Source organism: Sciurus carolinensis, chromosome 6 (genome assembly GCF_902686445.1).
Source record: "Sciurus carolinensis chromosome 6, mSciCar1.2, whole genome shotgun sequence".
Taxonomy (NCBI): Eukaryota; Metazoa; Chordata; class Mammalia; order Rodentia; family Sciuridae; genus Sciurus; species Sciurus carolinensis.
The window spans coordinates 98,154,331-98,169,601 of NC_062218.1; the positions used below are offsets into that span (position 1 = coordinate 98,154,331).

The window sequence follows — 15,271 nt, forward strand, 5'->3', positions numbered from 1 at the left end:
AGAGTCTAGTGGGAAGAGGGACAGGCAGTTACCATTAACTGTTTGGGACTCTGGGAGGGGCTAGGGAGAAACCAAAAGTGATCCAGTAGAGGGAAGAAAAATTTTGGGGAGTGGGGAAGAAAACTCTGACTCAGGTAACTGCCCAAATATCTTAAGAGTTCTAGGGGACAGGGTGGTAGAAGGGAAGTTGCTTAAGAGGATGGAGATATTTTGTGAAAGGCCACACTGAAGTTCCCCCAAGCAGAAATTTGACAGGAAGAATGGAGAAGGGGACTCTCTGGCCAAATGTGCTCCAGGGGGGATGACATGAGGAGGAATAAGCCAAGGAATTATATTAGGTCTTGGCCCTGGATGTTAGCAAGTATGGCAGGTATCTTAGAATTCAGAACAGATATGAAGGTACCATGTGGGGTCACATAAAGTTCAATGAGTTCACCAAGAGGTCACTGAATTAATTGGGGGTCATATAGAGATCAGTGAGTTCATTTGAGTCATGGAGGTGGTTTCTGACTGAAAATTCAGAACAACTCTGAGCCCTCAGAAGGGTCAAATAAGGACACTAAACTGGATCACAATAAGGTTGTGACTATATCAGGAGGTTATACAGAGTTAATTTGGGATTCCATGGAAGTCAAAGGACACATAGAGAATTACTGGCCCTCAGAAAAATGTAGAGTCAAGAGCAAAACAAAGAGATGGCAGAGGGGCCTGGATGAGACTATCTGATAGGGCCTGAGAGGGGGCAGTGATGTGCACAGCATCCAGTCAATTATTTCTTTCTGTTTCTTTGTCATAAGTGCTTTCCCCAGCACCCCCACAATGAGTGCAATGACTTTATCTCTTCCTTTACTTTTCTTCATCACCTCTCTGTCTCATTTGGTTTTTGCCACTCTGACAGTGTGATTCAAGGATGCAAGGCATGGTGGTGTCATCACCAGCCAAGTAGCACTTACTAGTCGTCTATCAGGGCAGTCCTGGGTCCACAGCCACTCTCTGAGATAGGTATTTTTATCATCATTTCACATGGAGGACCCTGCAGCTTAAACAAGTTCCACAGCTAGTGTGTGACAGAACAAGTGTTCAAACTCAGGTGGGATCCCATTGATGCCTAAACTCTCTCAACACTAAGCCTCTTTGTTCCACCCATTGTAGGTCTCTGACTACACACACACATACATGTCCACCACAGCTCTTTGGAGAGAGTTCCTTGTGTTCTGACTGGAAGCTTCTGGTTCCTGGTGCTGGGCACTGGTTTAATAAATTAGTAGATGAGGTGAAAGACTTCTTAACTCTGGACCTCCATCTTCCTCCTCTATACCTGAAATCATGTACCCTTCATCAGGGGCTGCAGGATGAGACAGGTCCCGGCTCTGAGGGGGTATAAAGTTGGGGAAAGAGCAATACCCTGTGGGCTTATGAGCTGTAGCTCTTGTGGTCCTTCTGGCAGCAAGGGTACCCATTATGCTTCTTTGCATGTCCAGACTTTGCCTGTGACGTGTACAAGGCCCCAAGGGTCATCCTGCCTCAGCTACCCCTGTGCCAACCCCACAACCCTTCCTTTTTCACCAACCCAGGCCCGGAAATTGTTGCCTCAGTCCAGTCCCATAGCTCTGGGGCAGGAACTGGGCCAGAGTTCTGAGGCTGAGTTTGAAGCAGAACAATTTACGTCAGTCCCTTGGCCAGGTTCCTAGCAGCCAGGGGGGACACCTTGTAAATGGTTTCGGAAGAGGGAGGTGGGTTGGAGCCTGTCCTGGGAGCTGGGGACAGGAGACTGGAGAAAGGGTCATTTTCTACCATGGACTGTCCTGGCCCTCTCCAACCTTCACTCGAACACCCATCCCCCTCCACCTCAGGTCCTCATCCTGTCTTTCCTTCTCACCTGGGCTAGGCACACACACTCAAACAGGAGTTATTTCTGATTTTATTTATAATATAAAAATGTTCAAGTGTCAACAGTCAGGTGTTCGGACATTTCAGGGCAGGGTTCCCATTTGTTTCTGTTTGGGATTTTTTTTAAAACAATTTCCTTTTTGACAAATTAGCTTGGATCCAGTTTTGAGGGTTAGGGAGGGTAGGACTAGAGAGAAAGTGGAAGTCATAGGTGGGTTGGGGACAGGGGGCCGAGTTGTGAGAAGGAAATGGTTACTTTATTGCTAAAAAGGGAACTGAATACACTGTCGAGTGGCTCTTCTGGGTCCCAGCGTGACCATGCATCCAATCTAAAGAATCTGAAATGCAAAGGACATGCAGGCATAAAATAGAAAAGACGACCTGTAAACGAAGGTGCTGCAGAGGACAGAGGGCATCCTGGAGGCCGCAGGGGAGGAGGAGCCATGAATATTGGGCCCCTGGCAGAGCTGCCCCCTCCCTGGGCCTGGGGCTGCTGGGGAGACCTCTTTCTGTCCCCCACTCCCTTAGCAGCTGTGAGGAGCGGGGAGAGCCCCTCCCCATTCTGGTTGCTGTCGCTGGGCTTTTGTCTTCCCCAGTTAAGTTACCTGATCCCTATTCTAGTACCGAAACCTAGGATCCCTGACCTCTCCTCTCAAGGGGTCCAGGACTCCAGATCTTCTGGCCTGGTTACAAAGCTACTTCTGTCCTCAGTTTCTTCCTCGGCACCCACCACCTTCACCCCATAAAAACCTTGCAGCTTCTTTCCCTGCTTTCTCTCACCCAACCAGCACTGGATCCTATGGCCCACCACCAACCCGCAACCCAGACGTCTCTCCAGGAGCCCCAGATTAGCGTACAGCAAAAGGCACCACAATATAGGTTTCTATTAAAGAGTCAAAAAATTGGCCCATCTCTCTTTTTTTTTTTTTTGTTGTTTCTTTTTTTTTTCCGAAGCTGTAAATCAGGATGTTACATATAAATAGTTTCCCTATAAAAACGTCTTTGCCGTTAGCTAGTATTATAAGACAATTTTTGCTAAAATGAAAATAAAACATTTTGTTATACTTTTTTTCCTTTTATAGAAAATAAAAATATTTTTATTTCTTTTTTTTTCCTCCTTTCTCCAGTCGGTGGTCTCTGTTCTCCTTAAAGACAGTGGGGCGGGCGAGGCGAAGGGGGCGGCGGGGCCCTAGAGGGGCGCCGAGTCCTGCTTGGCCCGCGGGGGCGGCCCGCGGCTGTGTCTGCTGCTGGCCCGCGTGCTGTGGCTGTCCAGGGAGTAGTAAGTCCTGCTGTCGGCCGCCGGGCACAGCGGCGGCGAGTCCGAGCGCAGCGCATCGTGCGCCGCGCGCAGGCCGAGGAAAGGCGTGCTTTCGGCCGCCAGCGCCCCGTCCGCGTCGTCCGCGTCGTCGTCCGAGGCCGAAGCCGAACCGCCTCCGGAGCCGCTGCTCAGCGACAGCGAGTCCCGCGCCGCGCGTGCGCGCTGTGCCGCCAGCCCGTTGAGGCGCGAGCGGCGCCAGCGCCGGGTCCCCGCCGACGTCCTGCGGGACGCGCCGCGCGCTCGTGGCCGCGGCGGTGGCGGGGGCGCGCACTCCTGCGTGGTTTCGTACTCGTCGTCTTCTGGGATGCGGAAGGGGCTCGCAGGCAGGCTGCCCAGGCTGCCGCCCAGCGCGCAGGCCCCGCGCCGTGGCCCCGGCCCCGCCGCAGGGTAGTAGTAGCTGTCGTAGCTGCGCTGCATGTCCGCGCCTGGCCCGGGCCCTGGGCCGGGGCCTGGGGGCGCCGGGTGCCGCAGCAGCGGTTGCTGCTCTGCCAGGCGGTAACTGATGGGCGCGGCGGGCGGCAGCGACACAGCGTGCGCAGAGTTGGGCGAAGTGATCTCAAAAGTTGGCACCTGCGTAGCCAAAGAATAGTGGAAGTCCACCGGCGAGAGGCGCGCGGGCGTGGTCAGAGCCGACACGTACCTGCAGGAAGAGGCAGCGCTGTGGGTCAGGGGGTCGAGGGTGAGAGGGAGAGAGGGTGGGCCCCAACCCGAAATAATCTTGTGAGGGATCCTGTCGGCAAGAATGATGGAGGTAATTCTCTATGACCTCATGCAATTCCCTTAACATCTCCAAGTCTGTTTCCTTATTTGTTAAGTGAGGATAAACATAGTGCTCATTCCAATTGCAATATTGGGATGCATCCAGATATGTGTCAGGGGAGTGTCATAGTCCAGTATCTGATCTGTGTTAAGTCACCACGAATGAGCGTTTGTTGTGGGGATGCTCAGTCAACAGGTCAGGCATTTTATCTATGTGCAATCTCATCTAATAGTAATTCTTTAAGACCTTTAGTTTAGGACCATAGAACACTCAGGAGACCGAGATTCGGGACGTTTAAGTTCTTTACTCTGGGTTCCACAGCCAGGAAGTGGCAAGGAGCTGAAATGTGAACCCAGGACAGGCAAGAACCAGAATGCCTACTGCCCAGTTCCAGAATCCACTAGTCCCCATTTACATATAGCCCTGTGATCTGGACTCAATGCTCCTGCAGGGACAGATCATCCCATGGCCTGACGGCTTCAGTGAGGGAAACATTCTTTCTTATATTGAAGTCAAGAGCTGCCTCAGGGAAGTGACCACTCACACCTTTGGCAGGATGCTCAGCCAGGGCTGACAGATACCCACTACACGGGTTTCTGCTTGGAGCCAATGACCCCCAGTTCCTTCAAAAGCTATTATCTCCCAGTCTGGGTCCTGGGCAACTGTCCCTTTTCATTCTCCACATCCCTCTTGTGAGCCCATCAGTCTTTTGGCCCACCAGTGTCCACTTCAGGACAGGGACCAACCACTTCCATTATTCTTTTTCAAACTGCACAGTTAGGCACCTCACTGCTGTCTGGAACTAGGCCAAAATCTGTGTTATGTATTTTTTTTGAACATGAACATTTATAGCAGCTTTATTTACAATTGTAACCAAGGTGTTGGAGGGGTGAATGGATAAAAAAATTATCTTTTGATTGCAGGAAGCAGGAATCCTGTGTGTATATATATATATATATATATATATATATATATATTTATTTATTTTAGTTTTTGATGGACCTTTATTGCATTCATTTATTTGTATGTGGTGCTGAGAATCAAACCCAGTGCCTCACACGTGCTAGGCAAGTGCTCTACCACTGAGCCACAACCCCAGCCCTAGGAATCCTCTTTTTAAGTTTTCTTTTATGTTCTTTTTGAATCAACTGATTCCCCCTCCCTTGCTCCCCCAACCTCACTCTCATATGTGGATCTGATCTACTTTCAAGTCTTACCCATCCCCCCATCTTGGGGCACACCCTCCATCCTATCCTGGGCCAGACCCCATCCCATGGTGTCTCCATTATACAGTTCCCAGAGCAATCTTTTAAGTCCCAACTCTGCAAAGGAGCTTCCTTCCTGCTTACTCACCCAGACTTTACCTCCTGAGCAGAAGCTCCTGGGTCTGGTCCATCTGTGTGGCCCCAGCCTGCCTGTTTAGGCCCACCTTTGCTGTTCCCCACAGCCCACCGTGTTCCAGGAACCTCACTCACCAATCTTCCTCTTATGTGCCTCTGTTGGAACAGCTCCAGTGGTTCCCTGTGTATGAAAGGCTTTCTATCCCCACTTTTGTGTCTCTTGCCTTCCTACCACCCTCTAAGGAGCCCTGGTATTACGGTTACTGTTGATGATAGCAGTGATAGGTATGAGGCAAAGAGCTCTGCATATATTATCTCAGGTGGGCTTCACCAGAACCATGCATACTAGGTATTCTTTCTGATCTACAGCTAAGGAAACAGGGTATAGAGGCGATCAGCCTGCCCTGAAACATGCATGTGGTGGAGCTGGCTTGGTCAAGTTAGTCTTGGAAAACCTGGCTCTTTCCTAGAGCTTGCAGTCAGACTGAGCTTCTCTATTCTGGTGTGATGTCCTGCACTTAGCACTTTCTATAGGCTGTTGTGAGCATCGGTGGTTTGTTCCTGTGACTGGGAGCACCTCAGGAACGGGAAGCAGGAAGACCACCTCTATCTCCTCAGGCAGGCCTGGCACAGAGTAGGCTGTCAAAAGTAGGAGGGTATCTGCTTCTCTCTTTCTTTTTGGCCTGAAGCTCCTTGTACTGTGCCCCTTCCTCTGCTGTCCTCCCACAGATGCAACTTGCCAAGGGCTATTCAGGGGCTGAGGAAGGTGGGGGTCAGGTCCTGTGGTTCTAGCTTGGAGTCAGAGAAGGGGAGTTTCCTGGGTTCTTTCTGCATCCTTTGATGGAGAAATCAACAATGCCTTGAATGCTACACCTTGTTGCCAACACTGCCTGGACCTGTGTCATTCTTGGCACATGTCTGTTGGGTACTGGTCAGTGTCCTGGACAACTACCTCCCTTCCCACCCTCTAGTCAACTTGGTCTTCGTGTCTTTCTGCTTCTGCTGGAATATGAGGCCTCTAGGTGATATGAGGATAGGACAACCATAGGTCCTGGTTGTCTGGAACAGCCCCTATTTGTTACTGATGTTTCAGTGCAATTATTACTCTCCCATTCTACTTTGAGAAGTATCCTAGTAGAATAATTAAATTAGGTGCTTACTCTATGCCAGGATCCACTGACCCAGCTATAATCCCAGTCTGTCATTAACTGAGCAGACCATGTAACCTTTCTGTTTTACCCACCTGAAAAATGGAGATGAGGCTCCTCAAAGGACCTCTAAGGGACCCTAAGGGTCAGCCTTGGGTCAGTGGTGCCAGTCCTCTGGCCAAAGTGGGACTCAGGTCAGGGAGTAGGAACTAACCTCTCACTATGTGGAGAGTCACGCAGGGAGTCTACGGAGTCATGGTAGGGTGGCACCGCAGCCCTGCGCCGCTCCTCCAGGCTGTAGGCTGCTGCTCGCCGTGCCCGAGCCTCCACACAGGCTGGGCTGTTGCACTTGCTGGTGCCCACTGATGACAGCATGATGCCAGACTGGGAGTCAGAGGTCAGGCTCTCAGAACGTTCCAGGCTCCACGTGTGGCTCTCATGTCTGGGATAGCCAGATGGGGGCAAGGCAAGGGATCAGGAAGGGCAGGGTGACCCAACAGATGTGGTCCTACGGCCACCGTCTCCCAGCCTCTTCATCCCATCTCAGGCTCCCTTGAATAATGGGCTGATGTGGAGTGTCACAAATGTCCAAACTTGACATTGGGAAGAGGGCTCGTCCTGTGGCTGGGTGAGCTGCAATGTGCAGAGGCCCCTTCCTTTCTACCTTGTAGCCATCTTCCCCCTAGCCTTGCCCCAGAGTCCCTGTCTGGGACTCTTCCACCCTCATAGTCCTTAGCCACCTTGTCTCAGGAGCCCAGCCCCAATGGCCAATCTGTGGGAGCCCTGATCATTCCATGGTACTCTTCAGGGAAGGAGGGCCAGCCTCTGTGCTTATGTTGACAGGTCACCCCAGTTCTGGGGAGAAGGCCAAGGGAGACCACAATTTATGAGCCACTCAGGGAGGGTGTCATAACTCTGGATGAATGTGATAAAAGAAAGGAATCCTCCAAATCCCGTGGGCTTGGTGTACTCACCTGTGGCTGGAGGTGGGCGTGGCTGTGGAGCAGTGGTGAGAAGGAGAACAGGAGTGGCTCCCAGAGAAGGTGGTCTCAGTTTCCCTCCGGATGACATGGTCTGTGGCTGGCACATTCTTGGAGATGTACTGGGACAGACAGAGTTGGCAGGCATTAGTGATGGGGACTGGTAGGCCCTCTCTCTATTGGGGAAGGGAAAGTAATAAGCATTGAGCTCTAGGTTGTGTGGGGGGGTGATGGCTGAATGACAAGCGACTTTGATGTTGGGGTAATGAAGGCTCCAGCCAGTCAACCCCCACCCTTCCCTATGCAAGTGGGCAGAGTGAGGCCAGCCATCCTGGTGAGGCAGTGCCTAGCAGGCAGGGATGATCAGGGGTGGGGCTGCCTGCTGTCCTGGCCTATCCTTGCAGTTCGTGTGAGAAGGCTGGCTGACCAGCAAGGGCTCAGAGGTGATCCTGGGAACACCACTCACATCTGCCATCTGGATTTCTTCGGGGTCGAGCCGGGGGTGGCTGGGCCCGTTGGCCAGGCTCCGGTTCTGGTGGGCTGGGCACATGTTCTGCCGGAGGTGGTTGTGCATCTGCTTCCGCTGTTTTCTGCATAGAGGGAGGGTGGGTGAACCTGGCATGTCCCCTGCAGTGGATGAACCTTCCTCCAGGGGACATGAGGAGTACTTTAACACGCGGAACTCTACTGCTTTCTAGTTCTGTGACCCTGGGAAAGTAATAGAAGCTCTCTCCGTTTTACTTGCCCCATCTGTGAAACCATTCCAAAGACTGTTGAGCATTAAAAGTATATAAACCATCCATGCACAGTGCTGGCACTCTCCCTCCCCCCCTCATTCATTCATTTGGTATTTATTGAGTTTTTACTGTGTTCCAGATACTACTCTGGAGCAGAGAAGACAGACATGAGGTCCCTCTCATGGAGCCTGCAGGCCAGTGGGGGAGGCAGATGATAAGCACATAAACAAGTAGATGAACTGTTAAATTTTATGAAGAAAATAGAAACAGGGTGCTGTGGTTAGGAAGCCAGGACCTGTGGGACTATTTTACATTGACACATATTAAATGCTCATTAACTTTGTTTTATAATAAACAATTCTTATCATGTCACTTCTCTGTCTAAAACCTTTATTGGGACTCAGGGTCCCATTTCACCCTTAAGTCCTATCTCTCGCTGCCCTCCCTACATCTCAGCTTTCTGCGTTCCTGGACAGCTCATTTTGGATACTCCTGTCCTCTCTGGCCTCTGGGCTTGTGCACATTCTAGTCCATCCACCCTGGAATGCTTTCTTTGCCTTTTCACCTGCTAACTCTTGCTCACAGACTCCAGCCTAAATGCTGCTTCCATGGGAAAACACTTCCTGCCCTCCAGCCAAGATCAGGTGACTCTAAAACATGTCGTGTGACACTGGACCCCTTGCTTAGAGCATTGAATACAAGTCTGTTGAAGAAGTGAATAAACGCAGTGGGGTCAGAACAGACTTGCTTTTCCCACAATTCTTGGACACAAGCCCTTTTGGGCCCAGGTTCCTCTTCTTGAGGAGCCCCAACTCTCTCCTTACTCCCTTCCAGTCTTTCTGGTCTTGACCTTATCCCAGATGAGGGCAGAAGGGCCTTAGATCCTATCAACAGGGGAGCAGGAGTTCAGACCTATAGGCTCCATCCCCAAATGGTGGCTATGGCCAGACCCTGGCAGGAGGTGCTGAAGCAGTGCTAGGGAAGAGAGAGGGAGGCACAAACTTATCATTTTTCTGTATTACATCATGCTCCAACCTCCACGGGCTCCCCATCATCTGCAGGATAAACTCAGACTTCCTGACTTGGCATCAAGGCCCTATGGTGGTGTCTGGGTCCCAGCTATCTTTTTAGCCTCTTTCCTCCTCTTCTCTAACCCTGGTTCTTTGGCCCAAGTAGTCTGGGCTGCTTCTGTTGCAGGTGTGACTGCCCCTATCTGTGCTTGTCTTTCAGCTGGCACTCTTCTACCCAACCTGCTCGGCTCCCATCTGTCTTCTGTCCAGAGGTGGCCTAGCCCCACCTTCTCTGTGCTCTTAACTGCTCCCAGGGTGGGGTCAGGCAGTGTCTCTGAGGTGCCTCTTTGCAGGGAACACAGCCTTCTCTGTGCTTCCCTCTCTCTTCCCTAGCACTGCTTCAACACCTCCTGCCAGACAGGGCACATGCTCCTGGAGCCACTGGGGTTCACTTCGAGCTCCTCTCAGATCCTCACAGTGTCCTTTGAGGCATATACTAGGCTCATTCCCATGAGGATTTTGAGTGTTTCTCAGTTTTCTCAAGATCCTGTGGGACATGCAGAGCTGGGTTGGAACCCAGACTCGTCTCCTTTCAAATCCTGTGCCCATGAACCCTCTTTGTTCAGTTGCCCAGGGCTGTCTCCCCACCACCACTCCTGCTTTCTGGTCTGGTCCCTGAGCCCCATAGTTGCAGAGGACAGGAGGCACAATGGGGTACAGAAGGAGAGCCCATCCTTACAAAAATATCTTGGTGGCCATCCCCTGGCTTGGCCTATCCCCATCCTGAGCACTTGTCACTCACTTGGTCTTGCAGTAGGCGACCACACAGACGATGCCCACAACCAGCAGAGCCACGCAGATGCCGGTGATGGTCAGGACCCTCTTCTGATACAGCTCCTCGGCTTCTGCAGAGGCAGAGTGGACATGAGGAGGCAGGGCAGGAGGCAGGCCTGTGGGGATGCTGGTGCAGACACCCCTGCCCCCAAAGCCTCAGACTCCCTCAGCCCAGGTTCTGCCAGCTCCCTCCATCCCTTCCTCCTGCCTGCTTCTGGATGGCCTCCCACACTCCCACCCACCCATGGGCCTGGTCATACCCTCCCAGATCCCAGGCCTGCCCAGAACATGGGGGTGGAAAATGCAGGGGATGAGAGGGGATGGAGTAGAGGTGAAGCTCCCAAGGCCATAGAGCAGGGGAGGGCAACCTAGCCTGGCAGAAGCACCCCTGCCCTGTTTCTCAGCGGTCTGGCAGCTGCAAAGAACTGTGGTGGCTGTGGGGAGTTGTTCTTTATGACAGTGAACATGGAAACCATGAGCAAAGACCTGACTCAGTCACTTTAGCTTCCCTAAGAAGGATTGTTAACAGGATGCGAGACCCAGAGGTGGGATGTAGGAGGGATGTCAGGGCCAGGAGCATGACAGAGCAGACTGGGCCCAGGAGGAGACACGGAAGGAAGGCCTTTGTCTATCCCAGTAACCTGGTCAGGGTTGTGGCCTGGCCACTGAACCCTCCTGTGTCTGCTGGTGAGAAGCCCACCACTGGCAACACAGGCCCCTGGCATCTAGGACTGACTGTGTGCAAAGAACAGCCCCTACCCTTGCTGAGGAGCTGAGTGAGGCTGGGCTTCCAGACTCTCAGGCTCAACTCTCCATGCCTCTAAAACAGACTACTAGGAGGAAGAAAAGCAAAAAGACAGCACTGGTCATAGCCAAGGCCACAGCCCAGAAAGCTCACCCAGCCCTACCTACACCTGTGGACTGGCCCCTCTTCCCTGCTTAGAGATAAGTGGAGGTGGGACTCCCATGCCTTGGTGGAGCCCTGGGAAATGTCCCTGACCCCTTGGGCTTATGGTATCTCCCACATGGAGGCAAGCACACAGCAACTCCAGATCTGCAGACCCTCCAGAGCCACACATGTCCACAACTATGCCTGCCAGAGTCACACACACCCTTCACAAAGATAAACCCATGCACATGCGCTTATAGGCGCGCGTGTGCACGCGCACGCACACGCACACACACACACACACACAGTTAACCATACACTCCAGTAACAGGTGCATGCACAGGCTCAGGTGCACCGACCCACAGTCAGGTGGAGTCTTAACCCAACTTCTGCCTTCTATCCCCATCTTGACTCTGGCCCACAACCCTGCCTCCAGGCCTCTTCCCCTCTTCACCCTTCAATTTTCTGCAGTCAGGCATCTGCCTTTACCATTTCTTAGAGACCACTCTGGTCATGGTCACCATCAACCTCCACATTGCCAAGTCCTTTGATCGTTAGAATGTCTCCCTGTGGGGTCTGCTATCTGACCTTGGAGTGGCACTCCCCACCGGGCTTCTTCTTACATGGCAGGTTGGTCTTCCTGTGTCAGTGGCTGCTTCCTTCTTCTCTGCTTTCACTGGATGGTGAAAGGGTCCCAGGCTCTCAGCTTCTTTCTTTCCTATATTGCCCTATCTCCCTGAATGAACTCATATAGGTAGACATAAAATACTATTTGTTTGCATTCTCTCTCCTTCTGTCTCTTACTCTGACTTCCCTCTGAGCTTCAGACTCAGGTATCCGAGGGCCGTGGTCAACCAGAGCCAGTTTCCACACTCCTCCCCATCTCATTGTGTAGCACCTCTCTTCCTGTGGTTCAGGCCCCAAACCACGACCCATTTTGGATCACTCCCTTTCTTCCCATCTTCCCTGATACCTGATCCACCAAAAGTACTCTCAACTCTACCTTCCAAGTAGGTCCTGGATCTGACCATGTGACCATTTCCATGGCTCCCAACTTAGTCCAGGATGATGCCTCCTCTCACCCAGAGATGGTCACCTTATGGCAGGCCTTTCTGCTTTGCTGCTCCCTACTCTACCCCATTGCCAGGCTGTTGTCTACTCAAAGCCATGTTTATTGACAGCCATAAAACAGATCATTTTAGTTTCCTGCTTAAAACTCATGATAGTTTCTACTTCAGTTCAAAACCCAAGGTCTTCCCATGATCTCTGAGGACCTTAGTTATTAGGTCTCAACCTTCCTTTTGGACCTTATCTGTGGTTCTTTCCCCCAGTGCTTGGAGTCACTGGTGGTCTCTCTATCCACTGAACAAGGCAAACTTCACTGACCCACAGGATCCCTGGATCCCTGGACTTGTGTTCCTGCCTTCAACATTCCCTACCACCCAACCAAGTTGTTTGCAGGACTGGTTACCTGATGTCACCTCATGGGACAAGCCTCCCCTGACACAATAGTATAATCTCATGACCTCATTTTATTTGTGGCTAGCATTTACTTTCACCTGATATCTTCCTGTTTGTTGCCACCTGGGAGCACCAGAAGGGCAGGGACATATGTCTGTAGGTGAGTATTTGATGAGTAGGTGAGTGATGCATACACACTCCTCTTTAAGACACACACACACACACACACACACACACACACACTTGCACACCCCATACTCACCTTCACACACATACAAGTCCAACTGCAAATGCTCAACTTAACACAGAGGTGTCCCACTGCCCCTCCACGCCCTTGCATCCTGCCCTGAGAAACCTTGCAAGTGTACACATTCCCCACACTACAGCAGCACACATACCTACAGATTTACCTCATCCCTGCCTCCATGATCCTAGATTCCACAGAGCCTCCACCCCGTCCTTCCCACCCCACTGCTGTGGACACAGACATGCTTAACACACAGACTCTGGGCCCTGTCTTCTACTGAGAACAGCTGATAGGGGCCAGGTAGTGGCAGAGCTAGGGCCTCCCCAAACCTGCTTCGAGAACAGCCTTGACATGTTTGCAAGCTCTGCATCATGTCTCAGGCCCTAACCCCCCAGAAACCTCCCCACCTCTTTATCTCCTGCATGTTTCCTGATGGAATGCGCTGAGACACTTGGGGCCAGGGCAGAGCCTCTCTGAGCAAAGCCACAGACTTGGAAACAGTGACACTCAAAGTCCCTCCCAGTCCAAGGAGTCTTCCAGGGGTAGTTGCACAGGGTAGGGAGTCACCTATCAAATTCTGAGCCAGGACAAGGAGCAGGCACCAGAGGCCATCCCAACCCAGACCCTTGCTAGTGTTGCTCACAGATGCACATATGTGTTATCATGGGGAAAAATCATGGAAGGAGCGACAGCCTCAAGCAGATGGCAAAGTCCAGCAGATAAGAAACAGGGTAGGGGCAGAAGGAAATGTGGATTATCAGCTACCAGCCTGGTGCAGAATGAAAAGCAATGGACTTGAGAAAAGGAAGGAGGATTTAAGTCAGATGGAAAAGGATGCCTCTTTGCACAACTCCCACCAGGTTTGGTGGTTTCTGGACATTGGCCCTTTAAGAGGCCAGGTCCACACAGGGGCCTTGTCTCTTGTCTGGTGCCCACTGGGTTGCACAACTCAGGAGGTCCTCCTCCCCTGAGGTCTTTTAGCACTAGGTCTTCTCTAGGCAGGGGGTGCTACTGTGTGGTGGAGGCACAGTATGAACCCCGGGGTATACGACTGGTCATGAGCTTCTTTTATCTGCCCCCAAATCAACATAGCTTATTCTAGGACATCTTGATGGGGCCAGGGGAGATGTTTGGAATCATCCCCTTTCCATTTTTGGAAAGGAAACAAAACATTCAGCACCCATGGGGTCAGGGGCTGTGGAGGGGGCCGAGCAGATGGCGCAGAGTGATACATAGAGGTTCCATACCCTTTAATTCAAATCCAAGGTGCTCTGGCAGTGCAGAAGAGAGGAGGGTGGGAGAGGGAGGGGCAAAGGGAGAGAGGCAGACAGAGATGGGAGGAAGGAGGGCGGGAGAGAGAGAGAAAGAGAGAAATTTTGGTCAGGACTCTTCAGACACCTGGCAGCCAGCCTGTGAGGTGAAAGCAGGTTAGTAGTGTCCCCTCCTAGCCTCCTGAGCTCCTTCCCTGGTGCCCAGTCCCCAAGAGCCCCAAGAGGGCTAGAGAGAAGCAATGTTAGAATTCACAGGCAGAGCAGGTTCTTTGGAGGTGAGCAGTTGAGTTAGTACCTGGTAGGGAGGCACAGGCGAGAATCAATTGGCAAATAAATGTCCCCCTGGGGGAAAGGGTGTCTGGGGGCAGGGCTCTGAGGAGTGCCTGGTCCCTTCCTCCCAGCTCCCGTGCCAACCCTTCAGTGCTCTCAAGCCCTCCTGGAGACGGCCTGACTGGCTCCTAGCTCATTCATAGGGCCCTTTCTTCTGTTCAAAATGAGGGCAAGATCCCCAGCTGCCCCCATGTCCTTGGTCTGTTCCACAGGCCCAGCTTTCTCATCTAAGTGTGGAGACTCGGAGTCTGTGAGGAGCAGGAGCATAGAGAGGAGGAGGCTCCAGGCAGCAGGTCACTTCTCCACTTGCTGCTCAACACACCCCTGCAGGGGCTAGGCATGGTGCCCAAGACCGATCTTGCTACTTAGAAGACCAAACTCCAACTAGGAGAGTAAGAAGATTGGAGAACTTGCGAGGGCCTCATATATTGGATAAATCAGTCTTGGAAGTGAGATCATGGCATGAATGTGTGGTTTCAGAGACCTGTGAGGTAGACCTCTGCACCACTGAGAGGTTAAATAAAAGGTTCCTGGTCCAAGGGTCAGCTCTGCCCCTGAACTGCTGTGTGACACAGAGATACTCAACCTATCTAGAGCTCAGTCTCTTAGCTGTTAAATAGGGATAAGACTTGGCCATGGGATCCTGGAAGGTTTGCAAACCTGGCTGCAGTTTAGAATCATCCAGGCCAAAGGGATCAGGCTTGGGTAGGGGCCCAGAAATCACAACAGTGTTTTTAAAAAGCTCATCTCCCATCCTATGGTGCAGCCAGCACTGGTTTGCAGGAGTGAGTCTCAGTTTTGCCCCTAATTGCTGTGTGAATATGGGTAAGTCAGTTTCTGTTTCCTAATCTGTCAAAAGTGCCTGAACCCAGTCAGAGGCAGCAGCAAGCAGGCCTGAACAACAGAGTCTCAGCACATGTGTGCAAGGGCCCAGCTCCTGCCAAGCCTGGTTCATTCCCTCTCTGGCTTCCACATAAGCACAGTCATCTTGGCTAAACCCAGGGAGGGCATGAAGTCGTGTGTGATGTTCTCATCTGCTGCAGAGGAGGGGGAACA

The 15,271-nt window shown here is 51.9% G+C and overlaps 1 protein-coding gene across 3 annotated transcripts in view; it reads right to left on the reverse strand.

Moving 5' to 3' along the window:
* Window positions 1-1,163: 1,163 nt before the first annotated feature.
* Nrg2 (neuregulin 2) overlaps window positions 1,164-15,271 on the reverse strand; it is a 187,706-nt gene continuing 173,598 nt past the window's right edge. The window contains exons 6-11 of one of the 3 annotated variants that reach the window (XM_047556099.1): window positions 13,862-13,885; window positions 9,986-10,088; window positions 7,903-8,026; window positions 7,431-7,558; window positions 6,671-6,898; window positions 1,164-3,848 (exon numbers count right to left, since the gene is read on the reverse strand). In XM_047556099.1, the coding sequence (XP_047412055.1) occupies window positions 3,080-3,848; window positions 6,671-6,898; window positions 7,431-7,558; window positions 7,903-8,026; window positions 9,986-10,088; window positions 13,862-13,885 (1,376 nt within the window). In that variant the 3' untranslated portion in view covers window positions 1,164-3,079. The remainder of the gene's footprint in view (window positions 3,849-6,670; window positions 6,899-7,430; window positions 7,559-7,902; window positions 8,027-9,985; window positions 10,089-13,861; window positions 13,886-15,271) is intronic. The other 2 variants (XM_047556102.1, XM_047556100.1) reach the window with 2 other exon arrangements.